At 46.3% G+C, this 25,081-nt stretch overlaps 1 protein-coding gene across 1 annotated transcript in view; it reads right to left on the bottom strand.

Annotated features, from left to right (window-relative positions):
• Positions 1 to 544: 544 nt before the first annotated feature.
• Positions 545 to 25,081, bottom strand: part of LOC147124877 (gamma-aminobutyric acid receptor subunit alpha-3-like) — a 118,481-nt gene continuing 93,944 nt past the window's right edge. The window contains exon 5 of the mRNA XM_085987010.1: positions 545 to 705. Within this exon, the coding sequence (XP_085843136.1) occupies positions 545 to 705 (161 nt within the window). The remainder of the gene's footprint in view (positions 706 to 25,081) is intronic.

Here is a 25,081-nt window from a genome sequence, read left to right as displayed (position 1 = left end):
TGGTGTGGGTTCCTGTGTCTGAGTCCTGATTGGTCGGTGTGGGTTCCTGGGTCTGTGTACTGATTGGTTGGTGTGGGTTCCTGGGTCTGTGTCCTGATTGGCTGGCGTTGGTCCCTGGGTCCTTGTTCCTGATTGGCTTGTGTGGGTCCCTGGGTCTGTGTTCTGATTGGCTGGTGCAAGTTGCTGTTTCTGTGTCCTCATTGGCTGGTGTAGGTCCCTGGTTCTGTGTATTTTATGCTTCTTTGTACTAGAATCTGCTGCTTAGCATAGCCCAGAGCTGGTTCTCAGGGTTTTGGGGGTTGGATGCTCAGACTGGCCTCCCTACTGCCTCTGGTTTAAATGCACTGGACAGGGAAGAAGGCCCAGTTGAGATTGAGGGTTGTAGTCGGGAGAGTTCTAAGCAAGTCCATCCTCCCCTATACCCACCCAGCCAGAATTGATCAGTTTTGAATTGGTTGGCCCAGTATACACGCAAAGCATGTACACACAGCCCTAATAGCATTGATTGTATACTCTCTCCAGTATACAGATGGGAGGTGGTCGTTTACTCACCAAACACGGTGCGTGCAGGGACAGACTCCCTGTTCAGCCAGAAGGATACCTGGGACAGAATCACCGTCATGATGCAGGGCAGGTAGGTCTGGATCACAAAGTAACCAATCTTCCTCTTTAGATGGAAGTGGGTTGTCATGACAATGTATTCACCTGAAGGGACATGGAAGGCAAAGAATTAGGCAAAATTACAGAAAGGTTTTTACAGGTGGATAAAACAGTAACACCATCACCTGGTATTGAACATACACTGAACCAACATCTCACAAGCTGAACTCTATTGTAAAGGCATACACTCTGACACTGACACCTGGTGACATTGCCTGTTTTAAGTACACTGTGACACCTGGTGACAGGACCATTGCCTGTATTGGATATACTGTGACCCTGACATATGGTGACAGGCCCATTGCCTGTATTGGATACACGGTGACACTGACACCTGGTGACAGGCCCATTGCCTGTATTGGATACACTGTGACACTGACACCTGGTGACAGGCCCATTGCCTGTATTAGATACACTGTGACACTGACACCTGGTGACCAGCCCATTGCCTGTATTAGATACACGGTGACACTGACACCTGGTGACAGGCCCATTGCCTGTATTAGATACACTGTGACACTGACACCTGGTGACAGGCCCATTGCCTGTATTGGATACACGGTGACACTGACACCTGGTGACAGGCCCATTGCCTGTATTGGATACACTGCTATACAGCTCGACTACCTGTAATGGATACACTGTAACTCCCGGACCCAGTGACAGGTCAATTACCTGTAATTGATACACTGTGACACACAGAAATATTATCACTTTCATAGGGATTTCCTGTAAATATTGTCACATTTATGGGGGCGCTCTATAAATCTGCCTCCATTTAGCACCTTATTGGTCCTATTGTAAGTTACATCTTTCATGACCTCAGGACAAAGTGCTTCACAGCTAACTAAATATTTCTGAATATAGTCACTGTTTTTCTACAGGTAAATGTTGTAGCCAATTACTGCATAGCATGGTTCCACAAAGAGCAATGAATGAATGAGCAGCTAATCGAAGAGAGGACAATGCCACTTCAGCCTTAGAAATTTCCAAACTGCCCAATCAAACTCTGACTGTCCCAATCCAAAAGCTAAACAGTAACACCCTACACCCAATGCAAAAGGACTGGACTGTCAGACTCCAGACTGAGTCATTGTGTAAATACAGAGGCAGGACTCTGAGGGATAGTGCTGAGTGGAGACATTAGAACAGCACACCTTGTGGCTTAGATGGTAAATAGCCCAGTTAGTGAGCAGAGAGACACTGAATCAGTAAGCTCCCCAGCTCCATTCCTGGTAATTTATTGTATTACACTTTGTGGGATCTTGCTGTGCACAAAATGGCTGTTGTGTTTCCTACATTATAGAAACATAGAAGATAGGAGCAGGAGTAGGCCATTCAGCCCTTCGAGCCTGCTCCGCCATTCAATGAGATCATGGCTGATCATCCAAATTCAGTACCCTGTCCCTGCCTTCTCCCCATATCCCTTGATCCCTTTAGCCTCAAGAAACATATCCAACTCTTTCTTGAATATATTTAATGAACTGACCTCCACCGCCCTCTGTGGCAGAGAATTGCACAGGTTCACCACTCTCTGGGTGAAGAAATTCCTCCTCATTTCTGTCCTAAATGGCTTACCCCTTATCCTTTGACTATGACCCCTGGTTCTGGACTCCCCGGCCATCAGAAACATCCTTTCTGCATCTAGTCTGTCCAGACCTGACAGAATTTTATAGGTTTCGATGAGATCCCCTCTCAATCTTCTAAACTCCAGTGAGTATAAGCCCAATCGACACAATCTCTCCTCGTACGTCATTCCTGCCATCCCAGGTTTCAGCCTGGTGAATCTTCGCTGCACTCCCTCCATGGCAAGAACGTCCTTCCTCAGGTAAGGTGACCAAAACTGCGCACAATACTCAAGGTGTGGTCTCACCAAGGCCCTGTACAACTGCAGCAAGACATTCTTGTTCTTGTACTCGAACCCTCTTGCTACGAAGGCCAACATACCATTTGCCTTCTTAACCGCCTGCTGCACCTGCATGCTTACCTTCAGCGACTGGTGCACAAGAACACCCAGGCCGCTTTGCACTTCCCCTTCTCCCAATCTATTGCCATTCAAATAATAATCTGCCTTCCTGTTTCTGCCACCAAAGTGGATAACCTCACATTTATCCACATTATAGTGCATTTGCCATGTTTCTGCCCAATCACCCAACCTGTCCAAATCGTACTGGAGTTTCACAACATCCTCCTCATAGCTTACCCTCCCACCCAGCTTTGTGTCGTCTGCAAATTTGGAGATATTACATCCAATTCCCTCGTCCAGATCATTAATATATATTGTGAACAGCTGGGGTCCTAGGACCGATCCTTGCGGTACCCCACTAGTCACTGCCTGCCACTCGGAAAACGACCTGTTTATTTGCTGATTACACTTCAAAAGTACTGCATTGGCTGTGAAGCGCTTTAGGACATCCTGAGGTTGTGAAAGGGGCTATAGAAAAGCGAGTCTTTCTTTCTTGCACTTGGCCAGAGGGTCCCTGCGTTGGAGAGGAACAAAAATCAATCTGAGATCCCTGCTCCCAATCCCTGACAGAAGGCTTTGCTGTAGAATACATGTGTATGGATGGCAGGATGGAGATGTGTTGCATTGCTCCTGTGGTTGAATTGCTTGCTGGAGCTTGCTATCGTGTCTGACATATGAAGAGTAGACGCTTGTGAAAGGCCCCAGTGGGTTTCCCCTGTCTGTGGAACTGTACTCAGCCCTCAGGAAAGGAGAGTGGGCAATTGGGGGAAAAAAAACAAATTTGCCAATTGCAGAGTCACACAGAGGACATCATTAGTATTCAGATGCTCATCAAATCTTTATGGTTTCTAAGTTTTTCCTTCTTGTTGCCAAATGGAGTCTGTTTATAGCCTTTAATGTCCATGTTTGAATCTACCTTGGCATCAACTCTGAGCTGGAAATATTGCATGCCCTTGAGCCTTCGGACTTGCCGCTACTCAGCTCAGATTGATTCTGACATCATTCACTAAACTCCTGTCATATTTCTCCTCTCTTAATGAAAGATTAATATCCGAGACTGACTGGATAGATCAGGTATTTGACATTAGACCTTGTCTTCATTCTCAATCCTGGTTATTATGTTCTTCTATTGGATGTTCTGAAGGTGTTGGATGGGTTTTCACATGCGGTGCTGATAAAGGAGGAGGTGCTCGATAATTAGAGGCAAATGAGCTGATTGGATTGAAACCAGTGATAAAAAAGCAGGTTTGGAATAAACCACCGATCGTGGCCCAACCATGGACAGTGACACTGAGCGACCCTGTCACAGGAAGGAAGGATGAACAATCTACCCCAGGGAACAAAACCAGACAAATGTCTTCTCATCCTTTTCTCTCAGGCAGGACAAGAAATGTGACACAAGTTGGCTAGGATGGATTGGGAAATATTATTTAAAGGATTGACGGTGGATAGGCAATGGCAAACATTTAACGATCGCATGGATGAACTACAGAATTTGTTCATCACTGTTTGGCATAAAAATAAAACAAAAAGGTGACTCAACCATGGCTAACAAGAGAAATTAGGGATAGCATAAGATCCAAGAAGAGGACATATAATTTGGCGAGAAAAAGCAGCAAACCTAAGGATTGGGAGCAGTTTAGGATTCAGCAAAGGAGGGCAAAGGGATTAATTAAGAGGAGGGAAATAGATTATGAGAGTAAGCTTGCGGGGAACATAAAAACTGACTGTAAAAGCTTCTATAGATATCTGAAGAGAAAAAGATCGGTGAAGTCAACCGTAGGTCCCTTGCAGTCAGAATCAGGGGAATTTATAATGGGGAACAAAGAAATGGCAGACCAATTAAATACATACTTTGTTTCTTTCTTCACAAAGGAGGACACAAATTACCTCCCAGAGATTTCAGGGAATATAGGGTCTAATGAGAGGGAGGAATTGAATGAAATCAGTATTTGTAGGAAAATGATGTTAGGGAAATTGAGGAGATGGAAGGCCGATAAATCCCCAAGGCCTGATAATCTACATCCTAGGGTACTTAAGGAAGTGGCCCTAGAAATAGTAGATGCATTGCTCGTCATCTTCCAAAATTCTATAGACTCTGGAACAGTTCCCATGGATTGGAGGATAGCTAATGTAACCCCACTATTTAAAAAAGGTGGTAGAGAGAAAACGGGGAATTATAGACCGGTAAGTCTGACATCGGTAGTGGGGAAAATGCTAGAGTCCATTATAAAAGATGTAATAGCAGAGCACTTGGAAAACAGTGACAGGATCGGACAAAGTCAACATGGATTTACAAAAGGTAAATCATACTTGACTAATCTTCTGGAATTTTTTGAGGATGTACTGGCCCCGAGACCGGAGAGGCAGCGGACCAGCGAGGGATCACCAGAGGCGGCGGAGGATAAAAGGAGCAGCCCGAGGCAGCGAGGCCCAGAGCCCCGAGACCGGAGAGGCAGCGGACTTGCGAGGCATCACCAGAGGCGGCGGAGGATAAAAGGAGCAGCCCGAGGCAGCGAGGCCCAGAGCCCCGAGACCGGAGAGGCAGCGGAGCTGCAAGGGATCACCAGAGGCGGCGGAGGATAAAAGGAGCAGCCCGAGGCAGCGAGGCCCAGAGCCCCGAGACCGGAGAGGCAGCGGACCTGCGAGGGAGCACCAGAGGCGGCGGAGGATAAAAGGAGCAGCCCGAGAGAGCGAGGCCCAGAGCCCCGAGACCGGAGAGGCAGCGGACCTGCGAGGGAGCACCAGAGGCTTACCAATCCAGGTTCCGGGAGAGAGATAAAAAGTAATCCAAGTGTGACCCCTGCAGGAAGCAGGTAAGTGATTGGTTGGTGAGTATTTCTCTCTTTTTTAAACTTTAACTCTGTTTTATAGTATCTAAGGCCTCTCTGGTGTAGCGGGGACTGTTGGTAAACTATTTAACTGTAGTGTAATTAGTGGGATTGAATGTTTTAATTTAAACTCAATTAATTAAAGGGTAAGTCATGGCAGGACAGCCCGGCCCTGTGATCTGCTCCTTTGACGAAATGTGGGAACTCAGGGACACCTCCATTGCGGCACTGGAGCTGCGATTGGATACATACTGGAGCGTTCACAATGCTCGGAACATCGTGAATAGCACATTTAGGGAGTTGGACACACCACAGGTAGAGGTTGGACAGGAAGAAAGGGAACGGGTGACCAACAGGCAGAGTACTAGGTGCAGGCAGGTACTGCAGGGGTCCCCTGTGGCCACCCCCCTCTCCAACAGATATACCACTTTGAGTACTGTTGGGGGGGATGGCTTATCAGAGGAAGGCAGCAGCAGCCAACTTCCTGGCACCAGGGGTGGCTCTGATGCACAGAATGGGAGGAAAAAGAGTGGTGGATCTATAGAAATAGGGGATTCAATTGTAAGGGGAATAGATAGGTGATTCTGCGGCCACAAACGAGACTCCAGGATGGTGTGTTGCCTCCCTGGTGCATGGGTCAAGGAAGTCTCTGAGCGGCTGCAGAACATCTTGGAAGGGGAGGGTGAACAGCCAGTTGTCGTGGTGCATATAGGCACCAAAGCTATAGGTAAAAAGCGGGATGAGGTCCTAAAAGCAGAACATAGGGAGTTAGGAGGTAAATTAAAAAACAGGACCTCAAAGGTAGTAATCTCAGGATTGCTACCAGTGCCACATGCTAGTCAGAGTAGAAATAGAAGGATACTTCAGATGAATACGTGGCTAGAGGAATGGTGCCAGGGGGAGGGATTGAAGTTCCTGGGACATTGGAACCGGTTCTGGGGGAGGTGGGACCCTTCCAAATCGGACGGTCTGCACCTGGGCAGGGCTGGAACCGATGTCCTAGGGGGAGTGTTTGATAGTGCTGTGGGGGAGGGTTTAAACTAAAATGGAAGGGGGTTGGGTAACTGAGCAGGGAGTCAGAGGAAAGGGAAACAAGGATAAAAGCAAAAGATAGGAAGGAGAAAAACAAAAGTGGCAGTCAGAGAAATCAACGGTTTAAATCAAACGTGGCCACAGTAAATAATAATTCTAATAGGTCTAAGAGCGTTAACAAAACAAGCCTGAAGGCTTTGTGTCTTAATGCGAGGAGCATTTGGAGTAAGGTGGATGAATTGGCTGCGCAAATAGAGGTAAACGAATATGATTTGGTTGGGATTACGGAAACGTGGCTCAAGGATGGCCAAGACTGGGAACTCAACATCCAGGGGTATTCGATATTCAGGAAAGATAGGCAAAAAGGAAAGGGAGGAGGGGTAGCATTACTGGTTAAAGAAGGGATTAACACAATTGTAATGAAGGATATTAGCTCTGATGATGTGGAATCTGTATGGGTAGAATTGAGAAATACTAAGGGGAAAAAACATTAGTGGGAGTGGTATATAGACCTCCAAACAGTAAGGCGGAGGTTGGAGCTGGCATTAAAAGGGAAATTAAAGAAGCGTGCAACAAGGGCACAGCAGTCATCATGGGTGACTTTAATTTACATATAGACTGGGCTAACCAAATTAGTAACAATACTGTGGAGGAGGAATTCCTGGAGTGTTTACGGGATGGTTTCCTGGACCAATATGTCGAGGAACCAACCAGAGATCAGGCCATCTTAGACTTGGTATTATGTAACGAGAAAGGATTAATGATAGCAATCTTGTTGTACGAGGCCCCTCGGGTTGGAGCGATCATAATATGATCGAATTCTTCATTAAGATGGAGAATGAAGCAGTTGACTCAGAAACTAGGGTCCTCAATTTAAATAAAGGAAACTACGATGGTCTGAGGAGCGAGTTGGGTAGGATTGATTGGGGAATGGCACTCAAAGGGTTGACGGTGGATAGGCAATGGCAAACATTCAAAGATCGATTGGATGAACTACAGAAGTTGTTCATCCCAGTTTGGCATAAAAATAAAACAAAAAAGCTGATTCAACCGTGGCTAACAAGGGAAATTAGGGATAGCATAAGATCCAAGGAGAGGACATACAAATTGGCCAGAAAAAGCAATAATCCTGAGGATTGGGAGCAGTTTAGGATTCAACAAAGGAGGACAAAGGGATTAATTAAGACAGGGAAAATAGAATATGAGAGTAAGCTTGCAGGGCACATAAAAACTGACTGTAAAAGCTTTTATAGATATGTAAAGAGAAAAAGATTGGTGAAGTCAAGCGTAGGTCCCTTGCAGTCAGAATCGGGGGAATTTATAATGGGGAGCAAAGAAATGGCAGACCAACTAAATACATATTTTGGTTCTGTCTTCACAAAGGAGGACACAAATAAACTCACAGAAATACCGCAGAACGTAGGGTCTGATGAAAGGGTGGAACTGAAAGAAATCAGTATTTGTAGGGAAATGGTGTTAGGAAAATTGATGGGATTGAAGGCCGATAAATCCCCAGGGCCTGATATTCTACATCCCAGGGTACTTAAGGAAGTGGCCCTAGAAATAGTGATGCATTGCTGGTCATCTTCCAGAACTCAGTAGTCTCTGGAACAATACACATTGATTGGAGGGTAGCTAATGTTACCCCACTCTTCAAAAAGGTGGCAGAGAAAAAGCGGGGAATTATAGACTGGTAAGCCTGACATCGGTAGTGGGGAAAATGCTAGAGTCCATTATAAAAGATGTAATAGCAGAGCACTTGGAAAGCAGTGACAGGATCGGACAAAGTGAACATGGATTTACAAAAGGTAAATCATGCTTGACTAATCTACTGGAATTTTTTGAGGATGTAACCGGTAAAATAGATAAGGGAGAACCAGTGGATGTGGTGTATTTGGACTTTCAGAAGGCTTTCGATAAGGTCCCGCATAAGAGGTTAGCGTGCAAAATTAAGGCACATGGGGTTGGGGGCAAGGATTGACTTGGATAGAGAACTGGTTGGCGGACAGAAAGCAAAGAGTTGGAATAAACTGGTCGTTTTCCAAGTGGCAGGCAGTGACTAGTGGGGTACCGCAAGGATCGGTCCTAGGACCCCAGCTGTTCACAATATATATTAATGATCTGGACGAGGGAATTGGATGTAATATCTCCAAATTTGCAGATGACACAAAGCTGGGTGGGAGGGTAAGCTGTGAGGAGGATGTTGTGAAACTCCAGTACGATTTGGACAGGTTGGGTGATTGGGCAGAAACATGGCAAATGCACTATAATGTGGATAAATGTGAGGTTATCCACTTTGTTGGCAAAAACAGGAAGGCAGATTATTATTTGAATGGCAATAGATTGGGAGAAGGGGAAGTGCAAAGCGGCCTGGGTGTTATTGTGCATCAGTCGCTGAAGGTAAGCATGCAGGTGCAGCAGGCGGTTAAGAAGGCAAATGGTATGTTGGCCTTCGTAGCAAGAGGGTTCGAGTACAAGAACAAGAATGTCTTGCTGCAGTTGTACAGGGCCTTGGTGAGACCACACCTTGAGTATTGTGCGCAGTTTTGGTCACCTTACCTGAGGAAGGACGTTCTTGCCATGGAGGGAGTGCAGCGAAGATTCACCAGGCTGATACCTGGGATGGCAGGAATGTCGTACGAGGAGAGATTGTGTCGATTGGGCTCATACTCACTGGAGTTTAGAAGATTGAGAGGGGATCTCATCGAAACCTATAAAATTCTGTCAGGTCTGGACAGACTAGATGCAGAAAGGATGTTTCTGATGGCCGGGGAGTCCAGAACCAGGGGTCATAGTCAAAGGATAAGGGGTAAGCCATTTAGGACAGAAATGAGGAGGAATTTCTTCACCCAGAGAGTGGTGAACCTGTGCAATTCTCTGCCACAGAGGGCGGTGGAGGCCAGTTCATTAAATATATTCAAGAAAGAGTTGGATATGTTTCTTGAGGCTAAAGGGATCAAGGGATATGGGGAGAAGGCAGGGACAGGGTACTGAATTTGGATGATCAGCCATGATCTCATTGAATGGCGGAGCAGGCTCGAAGGGCCAAATGGCCTACTCCTGCTCCTATCTTCTATGTGTCTATGTTTCTAATAGATACGGGAGAACCAGTGGATGTGGTGTATTTGGACTTTCAGAAGGCTTTCGATAAGGTCCCGCATAAGAGATTAGCATGCAAAGTTAAAGCACACGGGATTGTGGGTAAGGTACTGTCTTGGATGGAGAACTGGTTGGCAGACAGAAAGCAAAGAGTTGGAATAAACGGGCCTTTATCTGAGTGGCAGGCAGTGACTAGTGGGGTACCGCAGGGATCGGTGCTAGGACACCAGCTATTCACAATATATATAAATGATCTAGATGAGGGAACTAGATGTAATATCTCCAAGTTTGCAGACAACACAAAGCTGGGTGGGCGTGTGTGCTGTGAGGAGAATGTAGAGAAACTCCAGTATGATTTGGACAGGTTGGGTGATTGGGCAGATGCATGGCAGATGCAGTATAATGTGGGTAAATGTGAGGTTATCCACTTTAGTGGCAAAAGCAGGAAGACAGATTATTATCTGAACGACAATAGATTGGGAAAAGGGGAAGTGCAACGAGACCTGGGTGTCCTTGAACACCAGTCGCTGAAGTTAAGCATGCAGGTGCAGCAGACGGTTAAGAAGGCAAATGGTATGTTGGCCTTCATAGCGAGAGGATTTGAGTACAGGAACAAGGATGACTTGCTGCAATTGTACAGGGCCTTGTTGAGACCACACCTTGAGTATTGTGTGCAGTTTTGGTCGCCTTATCTGAGGAAGGATGTTCTTGCCATGGAGGGAGTGCAGTGAAGATTCACCAGACTGATACCTGGGATGGCAGGAATGACGTTTCAGGAGAGATTGCATCGATTTGGCTTATATTCGCTACTTTAGAAGAATGAGAGGGGATCTCATTGAAACTTATAAAATTCTAACAGGACTAGACAGACTAGGTGCAGGAAGGATGTTCCCGATGGCAGGGGAGTCCAGAACCAGGGGTCACAGTCTAAGGATAAGGGGAAAGCCATTTAGGACTGAGATTAGGAGGAATTTCTTCACCCAGACATTGGTGAACTTGTGGAATTCTCTACCACACAAGGCAGTTGAGGCCAATTCATTAAATATATTCAAGAAGGAGTTAGAGATATTTCTTAAGGTTAAAGGGATCAATGGATATGGGGAGAAAGTAGTGACAGAGTACTGAATTTGGATGATCAGCCATGATCTCATTAAATGGCGGAACAGGCTCGAGGGGCTGAATGGCCTACTCCTGCTCTGATCTTCTATGTTTCTATGTTTCTAAGGTTCACAAGTATGAACTGTCACAAGTATCAGAGTAAAGTGTCAAAATACCTCAAGCGACAAAGTTCAAAGTGTGCCAAGCATTAAAAGTGTCAGAAGTATCAAAGGTAACAGATTGTTACAAGCACCAACGTGATGTCCTATTTGCAAATTACATGAAGGATATAAATGTAACATTTACGAATGATATCAAGTAGGGTGGTCGCGAGTGGCAAGTATGAGAGACACTGAGTGTAACAGAGGCAGCTGGTTAAATGATCAAAGGATGAGCTGTGTAACGTGCTGATTGGAACATGAAGCAATGATGTGTGAAGAGCCGTCAGTCAGAGCATGTCCAGCACCGTAATTATTGGGCATTCGCAGAAACGATTTGATCACCGCACAGCTATAAACACCAAAACTCAGCATATACTGGAGCACCTCAAGGGCATTGGCAGTTATTCAAACATCTTATTCCACCTGTACATGGATCATTGATGGAATCACATGGTTAACATGTTGAAATTCCACTCTCGGGGGATTAGCAGCACTCACACATTTACAGGGGGGGGGGAGGGCGTGGGCTTCCTCGGGTTATCCACAGCCTCTCACTTAAATACAGCGGGTGTGCCTTCAGGGAGATTAGCGTCACACAGTGGGAGCGCAGATGGACGCGGTTCCTGGTTGGGCGCAGACATGTCACAGAGCAAATTCGTAAAGTAGTATTGCCACTTCCAGTTTGAGCAGAGTGTGAAAATGGGCATATGCTGCTGTGTTATGTGGTGAGGTGAGGAAGGAAGGGGTGAGATGTCCAGGGGGAGGAAATCCTTAATGTCCAGGGAGAGGAGATTGTGAATGTCCAGGGGGGAGATCATAGAGTGGTTACAGCACAGAAGGAAATCATTCGGCCCATCGAGCCCATACCAATCTCTTCAAGAGCACTTCAGCTGGTCCCACCCCCAAGCCCTTTCCCAGTAGCCACGCAAATTTTTTTGTCAGGTTCCAATCCCCTTTTGAAAGCCACAATTGAGTCTGCCTCCACCAGCATCTTAGGCAGTGCATTCCAGATTCTAACCACTCGCTGCATAAAAAGGTTATCCTCATGTCGTCTTTGGCTCTTCTGTCAATCACCTTCAATTTGTAGCCTCTGGTTCTCAACACTTCCGCTACTGGGAACAGTTTCTCGCTATCTACTCTGTATGGATTGTTCAAATTCTGGGGGAGGAGACTGTTAATATACAATGGAGAGATTGTTATTGTCCAGGGGGAGGAGATTGTTAATGTTCAGGGTGGGGGAGACTGTTAATGTCCAGGGGAGGGAGATTGTTAATGTCCAAGGGAAGGAGATTGTTAATGTTCAGGGGGGAGAGTGTTATTGTCCAGGGGGGGAGATTGTTAATATCCAGGTGGAGGAGATTGTTAATGTCCAGGGGAGGAGATTGTTAATGTGCAGGGGAGGAGATTGTTAATGTGCAGGGGAGGAGAATGTTAATGTTCAGGGGGGAGATTGTTAATGTCCAGGGGAGGAGATTGTTAATGTCCGGGGGGGGGGGGAGAATGTTAATGTTCAGGGGGGAGATTGTTAATGTCCAGGGGAGGAGATTGTTAATGTCAAGAGGGAGGAGATTGTTAATGTCCAGGTGGAGGAGATTGTTAATGTCCGGGGGGGGGGGAGAATGTTAATGTTCAGGGGGGAGATTGTTAATGTCAAGAGGGAGGAGATTGTTAATGTCCGGGGGGGGGTGGGGGGGGGGAGAATGTTAATGTCCAGTGGGAGGAGATTGTTAATGTCCGGGGTGGGAGAATGTTAATGTCCGGGGGGGGGGGGAGAATGTTAATGTCCAGTGGGAGGAGGTTGTTAATGTCCAGCGGGGGGGGATTGTTAATGTCTAGGGGGAGGAGATTGATAATGTCCAGTGGGAGGAGATTATTAATGGCAAGTAGGAAGAAAATTGTTAATGTCCAGGGGGAGGAGACTGTTAATGTCCAGTGGGGGGAGATTGTTAATGTGCAGGGGGAGCAGATTGTTAATGTCCAGAGGGGAGATTGTTAATGTCCAGGAGAGGAGATTGCTAATGTCCAGGGGGAGGAGATTGTTAATGTCCAGTGGATGAGATAGTTAATCCGTGGTATGCTCCTCCTGTGCTATGTGGGACCTCAGGACACTTCCTGTGTCCCTGACAACCATGTGTGCAGGAAGTGTGTCCAGCTGCAGGCACTGGCAGACCACATTGCGGTGCTGGAGCTGCGATTGGATACATACTGGACCATTCGCAATGCTGAGGACATCGTGGATATCACGTTTGAGCAGTTGGTCACACCGCAGGCAAAGGTTGGACAGGCAGAAAGGGAAGGGGTGAACAATAGACAGAGTACTAGGCGCAGGCAGGTAGTGCAGGGGTCCCCTGTGGACATCCCCCTCTCAAACAGATACACCACTTTGAGTACTGTTGGGGGAGGATGGCTTATCAGAGGAAGGCAGCAGCAGCCAACTTCCTGGCACCAGGAATGGCTCTGCTGCACAGGACGGGAGGAAAAAGAGGGGTAGAGCTATAGTAATAGGGAATTCTATTGTAAGGGGAATAGATAGGCATTTCTGCGGCCACAAACGAGACTCCAGGATGGTGTGTTGCCTCCCTGGTGCAAGGGTCAAGGATGACTCAGCGTGACTGCAGAACATTTAGGAAGGGGAGGCTGAATAGCCAGTTGTTGTGGTGCACATAGGTACCAACGATATAGGTAAAAAATGGGATCAGGTCCTAAAAGCTGAATATAGGGAGTCAGGAGGTAATTTAAAAAATAGGACCTCAAAGGTAGTAATCTCAGGATTACTACAAGTGCCACGTGCTAGTCAGAGTAGAAATAGAAGGATATTTCAGATGAATACGTGGCTAAAGGAATGGTGCGAGGGGGAGGGATTCAAATTCTTGGGACATTGGAACCGGTTCTGGGGGAGGTGGGACCAGTTCAATTCGGACGGTTTGCACCTGGGCAGGGCCGGGACCGATGTCCTAGGCGAAGTGTTTGCTAGTGCTCTGGGGGAGGGTTTAAACTAAAATGGCAGGGGATTGGGACCCTGAGCAGGGAGACAGAGGAAAAGGAAACAAGGATAAAAACAAAAGATAGGAAGGAGAAAAACAAAAGTGTCAGTCAGAGAAATCAACGGTTTAAATCAAACATGGCCACAGTAAATAATAATTCTAATAGGTCTAAGAGCGTTAAAAACACAAGCCTGAAGGCTTTGTGTCTTAATGTGAGCATCATTCGTAATAAGGTGGATGAATTAGCTGCGCAAATAGAGGTAAACAAATATGATTTGATTGGGATTACGGAAACATGGCTACAGGGTGGCCAAGGCTGGGAACTCAACTTCCAGGGGTATTCAATATTCAGGAAAGATAGGCAAAAAGGAAAGGGAGGTGGGGTAGCATTGCTGGTTAAAGAGGGGATTAACACAATTGTAAGGAAGGATATTAGCTCTGATGATGTGGAATCTGTATGGTTAGAACTGAGAAATACCAAGGGGCAGAAAACATTAGTGGGAGTGGTATATAGACCTCCAAACAGTAATGCAGAGGTTGGGGATGGCATTAAAAGGGAAATTAGAGAAGCATGCAATAAGGGCACAGCAGTCATCATGGGTGACTTTAATCTACATATAGATTGGGCTAAACAAATTAGTAACAATGCTGTGGAGGAGGAATTCCTGGAGGTTTACGGGATGCTTTCCTGGACCAATATGTCGAGGATCCAACCAGAGATCAGGCCATCTTAGACTGGGTATTACGTAATGAGAAAGGTTTAATTAGCAATCTTGTTGTACGAGGCCCCTTGGGTCGGAGCGCTCAGAAAATGATAGAATTCTTCATTAAGATGGAGAATGAAGTAGTTGACTCAGAGATTAGGGTCCTGAATTTAAATAAAGGAAACTACGATGGCCTGAAGAGCGAGTTGGGTAAGTTTGATTGGGGAATGCCACTCAAAGGGTTGACGGTATATAGGCAATGGCAAACATTCAAAGGCCGCATGGATGAACTACAGAAATTGTATAAAAATAAATCAAAAAAGGTGACTCAACCGTGGCTAACAAGGGAAATTAGGGATAGCATAAGATTCAAGGAGAGGACATGTAAATTGGCCAAATAAAGCAGTAAACCTGAGGATTGGGAGCAGTTTTGGATTCAACAAAGGAGGACAAAGGGATTAATTAAAAAGGGGAAAATAGAATGAGAGTAAGCTTTCAGGGAACATAAAAACTGACTGTAAAAGCTTTTATAGATATGTGAAGAGAAAAAGATTGGTGAAGTCAAGCGTAGGTCCCTTGCAGTCAGAATCAGGGGAATTTATAATGGGGAACAAAGAAATGGCTGAACAATTAAATACATATTTTGGTTCTGTCTTCACAAAGGAGGACACAAATAACCTCCCAGAGATGTCGGGGAACATAGGATCTGATGAAAGGGAGGAAATGAAAGAAATCAGTATTTGTAGGGAAATGGTTTTAGGGAAATTGATGGGATTGAAGGCCGATAAATCCCCAGGGCCTGATAATCTTCATCCTAGGGTACTTAAGGAAGTGGGCCTAGAAATAGTAGATGCATTGCTGATCATCTTCCAACATTCAATGGAATCTGGAACAGTACCCATGGATTGGAGGGTAGCTAATGTTACCCCACTATTCAAAAAAGGTGGTCGAGAGAAAACAGGGAGGGGATTGTTAATATCCAGGGGAGGAGATTGTTAATGACCAGGGGGTTAGATTGTTAATGTCCAGGGGGAGGAGATTGGTAATGTCCAGGGGGGGGGGCGGGGGTTGTTAATGTCCAGAGGGTGGAGATTGCTAATGTCTAAAGGGAGGAGATTTTTAATATCCAGGGGGAGTTGACTGTTAATGTCCAGGGGGGATGATTGTCAATGTGACGAGGGAGGCGATTGTTAATGTCCAGCAGGAGGAGATTGTTAATGTCCTGGAGGAGGAGATTGCTAATCTCCAGGGCGTGGAGATTGTTACATAGAAACATAGAAACATAAAAGATAGGTTCTGGATTAGGCCATTCGGCCCCTCAAGCCTGCACCGCCATTCAATCCGATCATGGCTGATCATCCAAATTCAATACCCTGTCCCTGCTTTCTCCCCGTATCCCTTGATCCCTTTAGCCTTAAGAAATATATCCAACTCCTTCTTGAATATATTTAATGAATTGGCCTCTACTGCCTTCTGTGGTAGAGAATTCCACAGGTTCACCTCTCTCTGGGTGAAGAAATTCCTCCTCATTTCTTTCCTAAATGGCCTACCCCTTATCCTTAGACTTTGACCCCTGGTTCTGGACTCCCCGACCATCGGGAACATCCTTCCTGCTTCTAGTCTGTCCAGTCCTGACAGAATTTTATAAATTTCAGTGAGATCCCCTCTCATTCTTCTAAAGTCCAGTGAGTACAAGCCCAATCAACCCAATCTCTCCTCATACGTCATCCCTGCCATCCCAGGTATCAGCCTGGTGAATCTTCGCTGAACTCCTTCCATGGCAAGCACTTCCTTCCTCAGATAAGGCAACCAGAACTGCACACAATACTCAAGATGTGATCTCACCAAGGCCCTGTACAACTGGAGCAAGACATCCTTGTTCCTGCACTCAAACCCTCTCGCTACGAAAGTCAATATACCATTTGCCTTCTTAACTGCCTGCTGCACCTGCATGCTTACCTTCAGCAACTGGTGCACAAGGACACCCAGGTTTCGTTGCACTTCCCCTTCTCCGAATCTATTGCCATTCAGATAATAATCTGCCTTCCTGTTTTTGCCACCAAAGTGGATAACCTCACATTTATCCACGTTATATTGCATCTGCTATACTTCTGCCCAATCACCCAACCTGTCCAAATTACCCTCGAATTTCTTGGCATCCTCCTCACAGCACACACGCCCACTCAGCTTTGTGTCATCTGCAAATTTGGAGATATTACACCTAGTTCCCTTGTCTAGATCATTAATATATATATTGTGAATAGCTGGGGTCCAAGGACCGATCCCTGCGGTACCCCACTAGTCACTGCCTGCCACTCGGAAAAAGACCCGTTTATTCCAACTCTTTGCTTTCTGTCTGCCAACTAGTTCTCTATCCAAGTCAATACCTTGCCCCCAATCCCGTGTGCCTTAACTTTACACGCTAATCTCTTATGCGGGACCTTATCGAAAGCCTTCTGAAAGTCCAAATACACCACATCCACTGGTTCTCCCTTGTCTATTTTATCAGTTACATCCTCAAAAAATTCCAGTAGATTAGTCAAGCACGACTTACCTTTTGTAAGTCCATGTTGATTTTGTCCGATCCTGTCACTGTTTTCCAAGTGCTCTGCTATTACATCTTTTATAATGGACTCTAGCATTTTCCCCACTACCGATGTCAGGCTTACCGGTCTGTAATTCCCTGTTTTCTCTCTACCACCTTTTTTGAATAGTGGGGTAACATTAGCTACCCTCCAATCCATGGGTACTGCTCCAGATTCCATCGAATGTTGGAAGATGATCAGCAATGCATCTATTATTTCTAGGCCCACTTCCTTATGTACCCTAGGATGTAGATTATCAGGCCCTGGGGATTTATCGGCCTTCAATCCCATCAATTTCCCTAACACCATTTCCCTACAAATACTGATTTCTTTCATTTCCTCCCTTTCATCAGACCCTATGTTCCCCGACATCTCTGGGAGGTTATTTGTGTCCTTCTTTGTGAAGACAGAAACAAAATATGTATTTAAGTAGTCGGCCGTTTCTTTGTTCTCCATTATAAATTCCCCTGATTCTGACTGCAAGGGACCTACGCTTGACTTCACCAATCTTTTTCTCTTCACAATATCTATAAAAGCTTTTACAGTCAGTTTTTATGTTCCCTGAAATCTTACTCTCATATTCTATTTTCCCCTTCTTAATTAATCCCTTTGCCCTCCTTTGTTGAATCCAAAACTGCTCCGAACCCTCAGGTTTACTGCTTTTTTTGGCCAATTGACATGTCCTCTCCTTGAATCTTATGCTATCCCTAATTTCCCTTGTTAGCCACGGTTGAGTCACCTTTTTTGATTTATTTTTATACAAATTCTGTAGTTCATCCATGCGGTCTTTGAATGTTTGCCATTGCCTATATACCGTCAACCCTTTGAGTGACATTCCCCAATCAATCTTACCCAACTCGCTCTTCAGACCATCGTAGTTTCCTTTATTTATATTCAGGACCCTAATCTCTGAGTCAACTACTTCATTCTCCATCTTAATGAAGAATTCTATCATTTTCTGAGCGCTCCGACCCAAGGGGCCTCGTACAAGAAGATTGCTAATTAAACCTTTCTCGTTACATAATACCCAGTCTAAGATGGCCTGATCTCTGGTTGGATCCTCGACATATTGGTCCAGGAAAGCATCCCGTAAACCTCCAGGAATTCCTCCTCCACAGTATTGTTACTAATTTGTTTAGCCCAATCTATATGTAGATTAAAGTCACCCATGATGACTACTGTGCCCTTATTGCATGCTTCTCTAATTTCCCTTTTAATGCCATCCCCAACCTCCGCATTACTGTTTGGAGGTCTATATACCACTCCCACTAACGTTTTCTGCCCCTTGGTATTTCTCAGTTCTACCCATACAGATTCCACATCATCAGAGCTAATATCCTTCCTTACAATTGTGTTAATCCCCTCTTTAACCAGCAATGCTACTCCACCTCCTCTTCCTTTTTGCCTGAATATTGAATACCCCTGGATGTTGAGTTCCCAGCCTTGGCCACCCTGGAGCCATGTTTCCCTAATCCCAATGATATCATATTCATTTACCTCTATTTGCGCAGCAAATTCATCCACCTTATTACGAATGCTCCTTGCATTAAGACACAAAGCCTTCAGGCTTGTTTTTTAATGCTCTTAGATCTTTTAGAATTATTATTTACTGTGTCCATGTTTAATTTAAACCCTTGATTTCTCTGTCTGCCACTTTTGTTTTTCGCCTTCCTGTCTTTTGCTTTTATCCTTCGTTCCCTTTCCTCTGTCTCCCCGCTCAGATTCCCAACCCCCTGCCATTTTAGTTTAAACCCTCCCCCAGAGCACTAACAAGCACTCCCCATAGGATTTCAGTCCCTATCCGGTTTATGTCCAGAGGGAGGAGATTGATAATGTTCAGGGGGAGGAGATTGTTAATGTTCAGGGGGAGGAGATTGTTAATGTCCAGGGGAGGAGATTAATAATGTCAAGGGGGAGGAGATTGTTAATATCCGGGGGGAGGGGATTGTTAATGTCCAGAGGGAGGAGATTGTTAATGTCCAGGGGGAGGAGATTGATGATGTCCGGAGGGAGGAGATTGTTAATTTCCAGGGGAGGAGATTGTTAATGTCCAGGGGAGGGGGAGATTGTTAATGTCCAGGGGGAGGAGATTGGTAATGTCCAGGGGGAGGAGATTGTTAATGTTCAGGGTATGGAGATTATTAATGTCCAGGGGGGAAGAATGTTAAAGTCTAGGGGACGAGATTGATAATGTCCAGTGGAAGGAGATTGTTAATGTCCAGTGGGAGGAGCTTGTTAATTTCCAGGGGAGGAGATTGTTAATGTCCAGCGGCGGGAGGTTGTTAATGTCCAGGGTGTTGAGATTATTAATGTCCAGGGGGGAAGATTGTTAAAGTCCAGGGGAGGAGATTGTTAATGTCCAGAGGGAAGAGTTTGTTAATTTCCAGGAGGGGCGATTGTTAATGTCCAGGGGAGGAGATTGTTAATGTCCAGTGGGGGGAAATTGTTAATGTCCAGGGGAGGGGGAGATTTTTAATGTCCAGGGGGGAGATTGTTAATGTCTAGGGGAGCGGGAGATTGTTAATGTCAAGGGTGAGGAGATTGGTAATGTCCAGGGGGAGGAGATTGTTAATGTTCAGGGGGAGGAGATTGTTAATATCCAGAGGGAAGAGACTGTTAAAATCCAGGGGGGGAGATTGTTAATGTCCAGGAGGAGGAGATTGGTAATGTCCAGAGGGAGAAGATTGAAAATATCCAGTGGGAGGAGCCTGTTAATGTCCAGTGGGAGGAGATTGTTAATGTCCAGGGGGAGAGATTGTTAATGTCCAGGGGAGGAGATTGTTAATGTCTAGGGGGAGGAGATTTTTAATGTCCAGGGGGAGGAGTTTGGTGGCCAACAAGCTGGCCACCAAACTCCAAACTCTTGGCCTGAACACTTCCCTCTGCAACTGGACCCTGGACTTCCTAACAAACAGACCCCAGTCTGTCAAATTAGGTAACCACACCTCCCCCCCCTGACCCTGAACATGGGGGCCCCACAAGGATGTGTGATGAGCCCCCTCCTCTACTCCCTCTTCACCCACGACTGTGTGACTGTTAATGGTTCCAACACCATCATCAAGTTTGCAGATGACACCACGGTAGTAGGCCAGATCACTAACAACGGTGAGTCAGCCTACAGGGAGGAGGTCCAGCATCTCGTGAAGTGGTGCGCCGACAACAACCTGGCCCTTAACACCAAGAAAACAAAGGAAATTATCGTGGACTTCAGGAAGTCCAAAGGCGGAAGTCACACCCCCATCCACATCAATGGGGCGGAGGTGGAAAGGGTGGCCAGCTTTAAGTTCCTCGGAGTTCACATCACGGAAGACCTCTCCTGGTCCCTCAACACCTCCTCTCTGGTGAAGAAGGCCCAGCAGCGCCTATATTTCTTGAGGAGGCTGAAGGGATGTAATCTGTCACCCCTGATCCTCTCTAACTTCTACCGCTGCACTATAGAGAGCATCCTGACAAACTGTATCACGGTATGGTATGGCAGCTGTAGCTCCCATGACCGGAAAGCCCTGCAGCGGGTAGTCAAAACTGCCCAACGCATTACCGGCACCCGGCTACCGACCATAGAGCATATATATCAGAAACGCTGCCTACGGAGGGCACGGTCCATCATCAAAGACCCTACCCACCCCAGCCACAGTCTGTTCACCCTCCTACCATCTGGAAGATGCTACAGATGCATTCGCACCTGTACGACCAGATTTAGGAACAGCTTCTTTCCCAGGGCTGTCATCCTACCGAACTCCACAAATAAACACTAAAGCCTGCACATCTGCCAATGCACTTTATTATGGTCATATTTATGCTAATATACTGCAAGCCAAATGTATAAATGTATGTTGAATGTTTAAGTGTCCTAATCCAAATTGTACACTCTCGGGAGCCGCAAGCCTACATTTCGTTGTACTGCACTTGTGCACTAACAATGACAATAAAAAGTTGATTTGATTTGATTTGATTTGATTTGATGTCCAGGGGGAGAGATTGTTAATGTCCAGGGGAGGAGATTGTTAATGTCTAGGGGGAGGAGATTTTTAATGTCCAGGGGGAGGAGATTGCAAAATGACCGGGGGAGGAGATTGTTAATGTCCAGGGGGAGGAGATTGTTAATGTCCAGGTGGAAGAGATTGTTAATGTCCAGGGAGGAGATTGTTAACGTCCAGGGAGGAGGAGATTGTTAATGTCCAGGGGGAGGAGGTTGTTCATATCGAGGGGGAGGAGATTGTTAATGTCCAGTTGGTAGAGATTGTTAATGTCTAGGGAGGAGGAGATTGTTAACGTCCAGGGGTGGTGATTGTTAATCTCCAGTGGGAGGAGATTGTAATGTCCAGGGGTGGTGATTGTTAATATCCAGTGGGAGGAGAGTGTTAATGTCCAGGGGGAGGAGATTGTTAATGTCCGGGGGTGTCAATTATTAATGTCCAGGGGAGGAGGTTGTTAATGTGCAGGGGAAGAGTGTTCATGTCCAGGGGGAGGAGATTGTTAAAGACCGGGGGAGGAGATTGTTAATGTCCAGGGGGATGAGATTGTTAATGTCTGGGGTGGGGGGGAGATTGTTAAATTCCAGGGGGAGGAGATTGTTAATGTCCGGGGGGATATTCTTAATGTCCACGGGGAGGAGATTGTTAATTTCTGGGGGGGAGATTGTTAATGTCAAGGGGGAGGAGATTGTTAACATCCAGGGTGGGGAGATTGTTAATGGCAAGTGGGAGGAGATTGTTAATGTCCAGGGGGGGGATTGTTACTGTCCAAGGGGGGAGAAGGTTAATGTCCAGTGGGAGGAGGTTGTTAATGTCCAGGGGGGGAGGAGATTGTTAATGTCCAGGGGAGGAGATTGTTAATATCCAGGGGGGAGATTGTTGATGTCCAGGGGGAGGAGACTGTTAATGTCCAGTGGGCGGAGATTGTTAAAATCCAGGGGGAGGAAATTGTTAATGTCCAGGGTGAGGAGATTGTTAATGTCCAGGGGGGGAGATTGTTAATGTTCAGGAGAGGAGATTGTTAGTGTCCAAGGGGAGGAGATTGTTAATGTCCAAGGGGTGGAGATTGTTAATGTCCAGGGGAGGAGATTGTTAATGTTCAGGGGAGGAGACTGTCAAAGTCCGGGGGGAGGAAATTGTTAATGTCCAGGGGGGGAGATTGTTAATGTTCAGGGGGGAGATTGTTAATGATCAGGGGGAGGAGATTGTTAATGTCCAGGGGGCAGAGATATTTAATGTCCAGTGGGGAGAATGTTAATGTCCAATGGGAGGAGATTGTTATTGTCCTGTGGGTGGAGATTGTTAATGTCCAGGGGGAGGAGCTTGTTGATGTCCAGTGGGAAGAATGTTAATGTCCAGTGGGAGGAGATTGTTATTGTCCTGTGTGTGGAGATTGTTAATATCCAGGGGGAGGAGATTGTTAATATCTAGGGGGGGGGGGAGATTTTTAATGTCCAGGGGGAGGAGATTGTTAATGTCCTGGGTGAGTGATTGTTAATGTCCAGTGGAGGAGGTTGTTAATGTCCAGGGGGAGGAGATTGTTAATTTCCAGGATGAGGAGATAGTTAATTTCTGGGGGGGAGATTGTTAATGACCAGTGGGAGGAGATTGTTAATGTCTGGGGGGGGGGAGATTGTTACCGTCCAAGGGGGGAGAAGGTTAATGTCCAGGGGGAGGAGGTTGTTAATGTCCAGGGGGGGAGGAGATTGTTAATGTCCAGGGGAGGAGATTGTTAATGTCCAGGGGGGGAGATAGTTAATGTCCAGGGGGAGGAGATTGTTAATATCCAGAGGGGGAGATTGTTAATGTCCAAGGGGAGGAGATTGTTAATGTCCAGTGTGTAATGTATGTACCTTTAAGGGGAGAGCAACTTTTTACAGCTCCTGTATACTGTAGTACCAGCAGTGACCACACCTGTACATAAACCCTGAGTAGGGTTCTGTACAGTAGTTCTAGATTAACCCTCATCCAGTAAACACCTGTTGAATGTTCCCTGCAGTCTCTTGTCTAATTATTGAAGGACACAACATCAAGATACATGGATCTAACATTGGCGATGAGCAGATTCAAACCTACCTGCAACTCTGCATCACCTCCCAGGGATTCGCTCCTGGAAAACAGTGGAAGAAGGCCGAGTCCAGAAGCACGGGCGTCGACCACGGGAAACCCCCCAGTCATCCAGTGGAGATTGAGCATCACAGGGGAGGCTGTCGAGAGCCAGGCTTGGCTTTCCAGTATGGTGGTCCAGCGAAATGGGCTGGCAACAGGTACTACGCAGACCCTTCCCGGACAGCGGCGACTGGAGCCGACCAACGGCACAGAAAACGGCCGAGCAGCGTCGACGGGGGGGAGAGAGAGGGTAGAGCGCACAGGGCGTAGCCGGTGTTCAGGACCGAGCGGCGTCAACGAGAGAGAGCAGAGCGCAGCCAGTGTTCAAGGGCCGAGCAGCGTCAACGGGGGAGAGAGGCGCGCAGGAACACGTGCAGAGCGCAGCCGGTGTTCAAGGGCCGAGCAGCGTCAGCGGGGAAGAAAGGGAAGCGCGGGAGATGCCATTTTGAGCCGCAGCGGGGAAGAAGGGAGAGCGTGGGAGACGTCATTTTGAGCCAGTCTAAACACACACAGGGATGCCGAAGAGTGGCAGTGTCATAGGGTTCGACAATGAATTCGAAGATTGGACGACATATGTCGAACGCATAGAAGTGTACTGCAAGGCGAATGAAGTGCCAGATGACAGGAAAGTGCTGGTATTGTTGAATTCAATGAGTGCAAAAACGTATGGCTTACTGCAAAACCTAGTAACCCCAGAGAAGCCAGTGGAAAAGGATTTTGAAAACATAGTGTCAATCCTACAGGACCACTTTGGCCCCACACCACTGCTGATAGCGGAAAGATTTAAGTTTCACAAAAGGAACCAGCAAAAAGAGGAAACTAATGCTGAGTATTTAACGGAACTGCGCAAGCTATCGAAACACTGCCAGTTTGGAACGGGACTAGCAGATACTTTAAGGGACAAGTTTGTGTGTGGGCTTCAAAGTGAAGGAACCCAGAAACAGCTTCTATCAGAAAAGGATTTTACGCTGGACAAGGCTTTCAGCATGGCAGTATCACATGAAGCAGCAGCACGGGGCGCAGCAGAGATACAACGGAGACCGCAAGAATATGGCACAAATGAAATGTCATACGGAACAGTGAAGTGCTATCGCTGCGGCAGAACAACACACGACCATAAGGATTGCTGGTTCAAGGACAAAGTTTGGAGACTGTGTGGAAAAGTAGGACACATAGCAAGAGTCTACAGGTCGGGAAAGAAAACCAGCAGCAAGAAATCACCACAGGAGAAGTACAAGAAGGTACATAAGGTGACAGAGAGTAGTGCAGACGAACAGAAAAGTGATACAGACTCTGGAAGCAAGGAGCTGGGTTGTCTGAAACTACATAATGTGATCAAAACGGAGGATCACCAAACTATCTGGGTCATGCTCAAGATAGCAGGAGTCCAAGTGAAAATGGAATTGGACACAGGATCAGCCCTAACAGTCATAAATCGAAGGGACTATAAGCGGCTATTCTCACATATACCCTTGAGAGATACAAAGATTGTCTTGAAGACGTACACGGGGAAAAAAGTCTACCCCAAAGGAAAAATAAGGGTGAATGTTATATATAACGGCAAGGAAACAGCAAAAATGGACCTATATTTATTGCCAGATGGAGGACCACCACTACTAGGACGTGAATGGATCCGGAAGATACAGCTAGATTGGCATTCCATACAAGCACTGACTGTAGATGCCAGAAAGGATGACGACGTCACACCTGGACGACTGTCAAAAATGCTAACTGATGCACAAGAAGTGTTCCAGCAGGGACTCGGAACACTAAAAGGCATAACAGCAAAGATCAAAATAGAGGAAAATGCAAGGCCAAAGTTTTTTAAGGCCTGACTGGTGCCTTATGCAATCCGCCCAGCCATCGAAGCAGAGCTGG

The sequence above is a fragment of the Somniosus microcephalus genome, chromosome 1 (assembly GCF_052327205.1).
Source record: "Somniosus microcephalus isolate GS21.2 chromosome 1, FLI_Smic_1.0, whole genome shotgun sequence".
Taxonomy (NCBI): domain Eukaryota; kingdom Metazoa; phylum Chordata; class Chondrichthyes; order Squaliformes; family Somniosidae; genus Somniosus; species Somniosus microcephalus.
The sequence above is the reverse complement of the archived record's forward strand: the minus strand, read 5'-3'. Positions and strand labels throughout refer to the sequence as shown.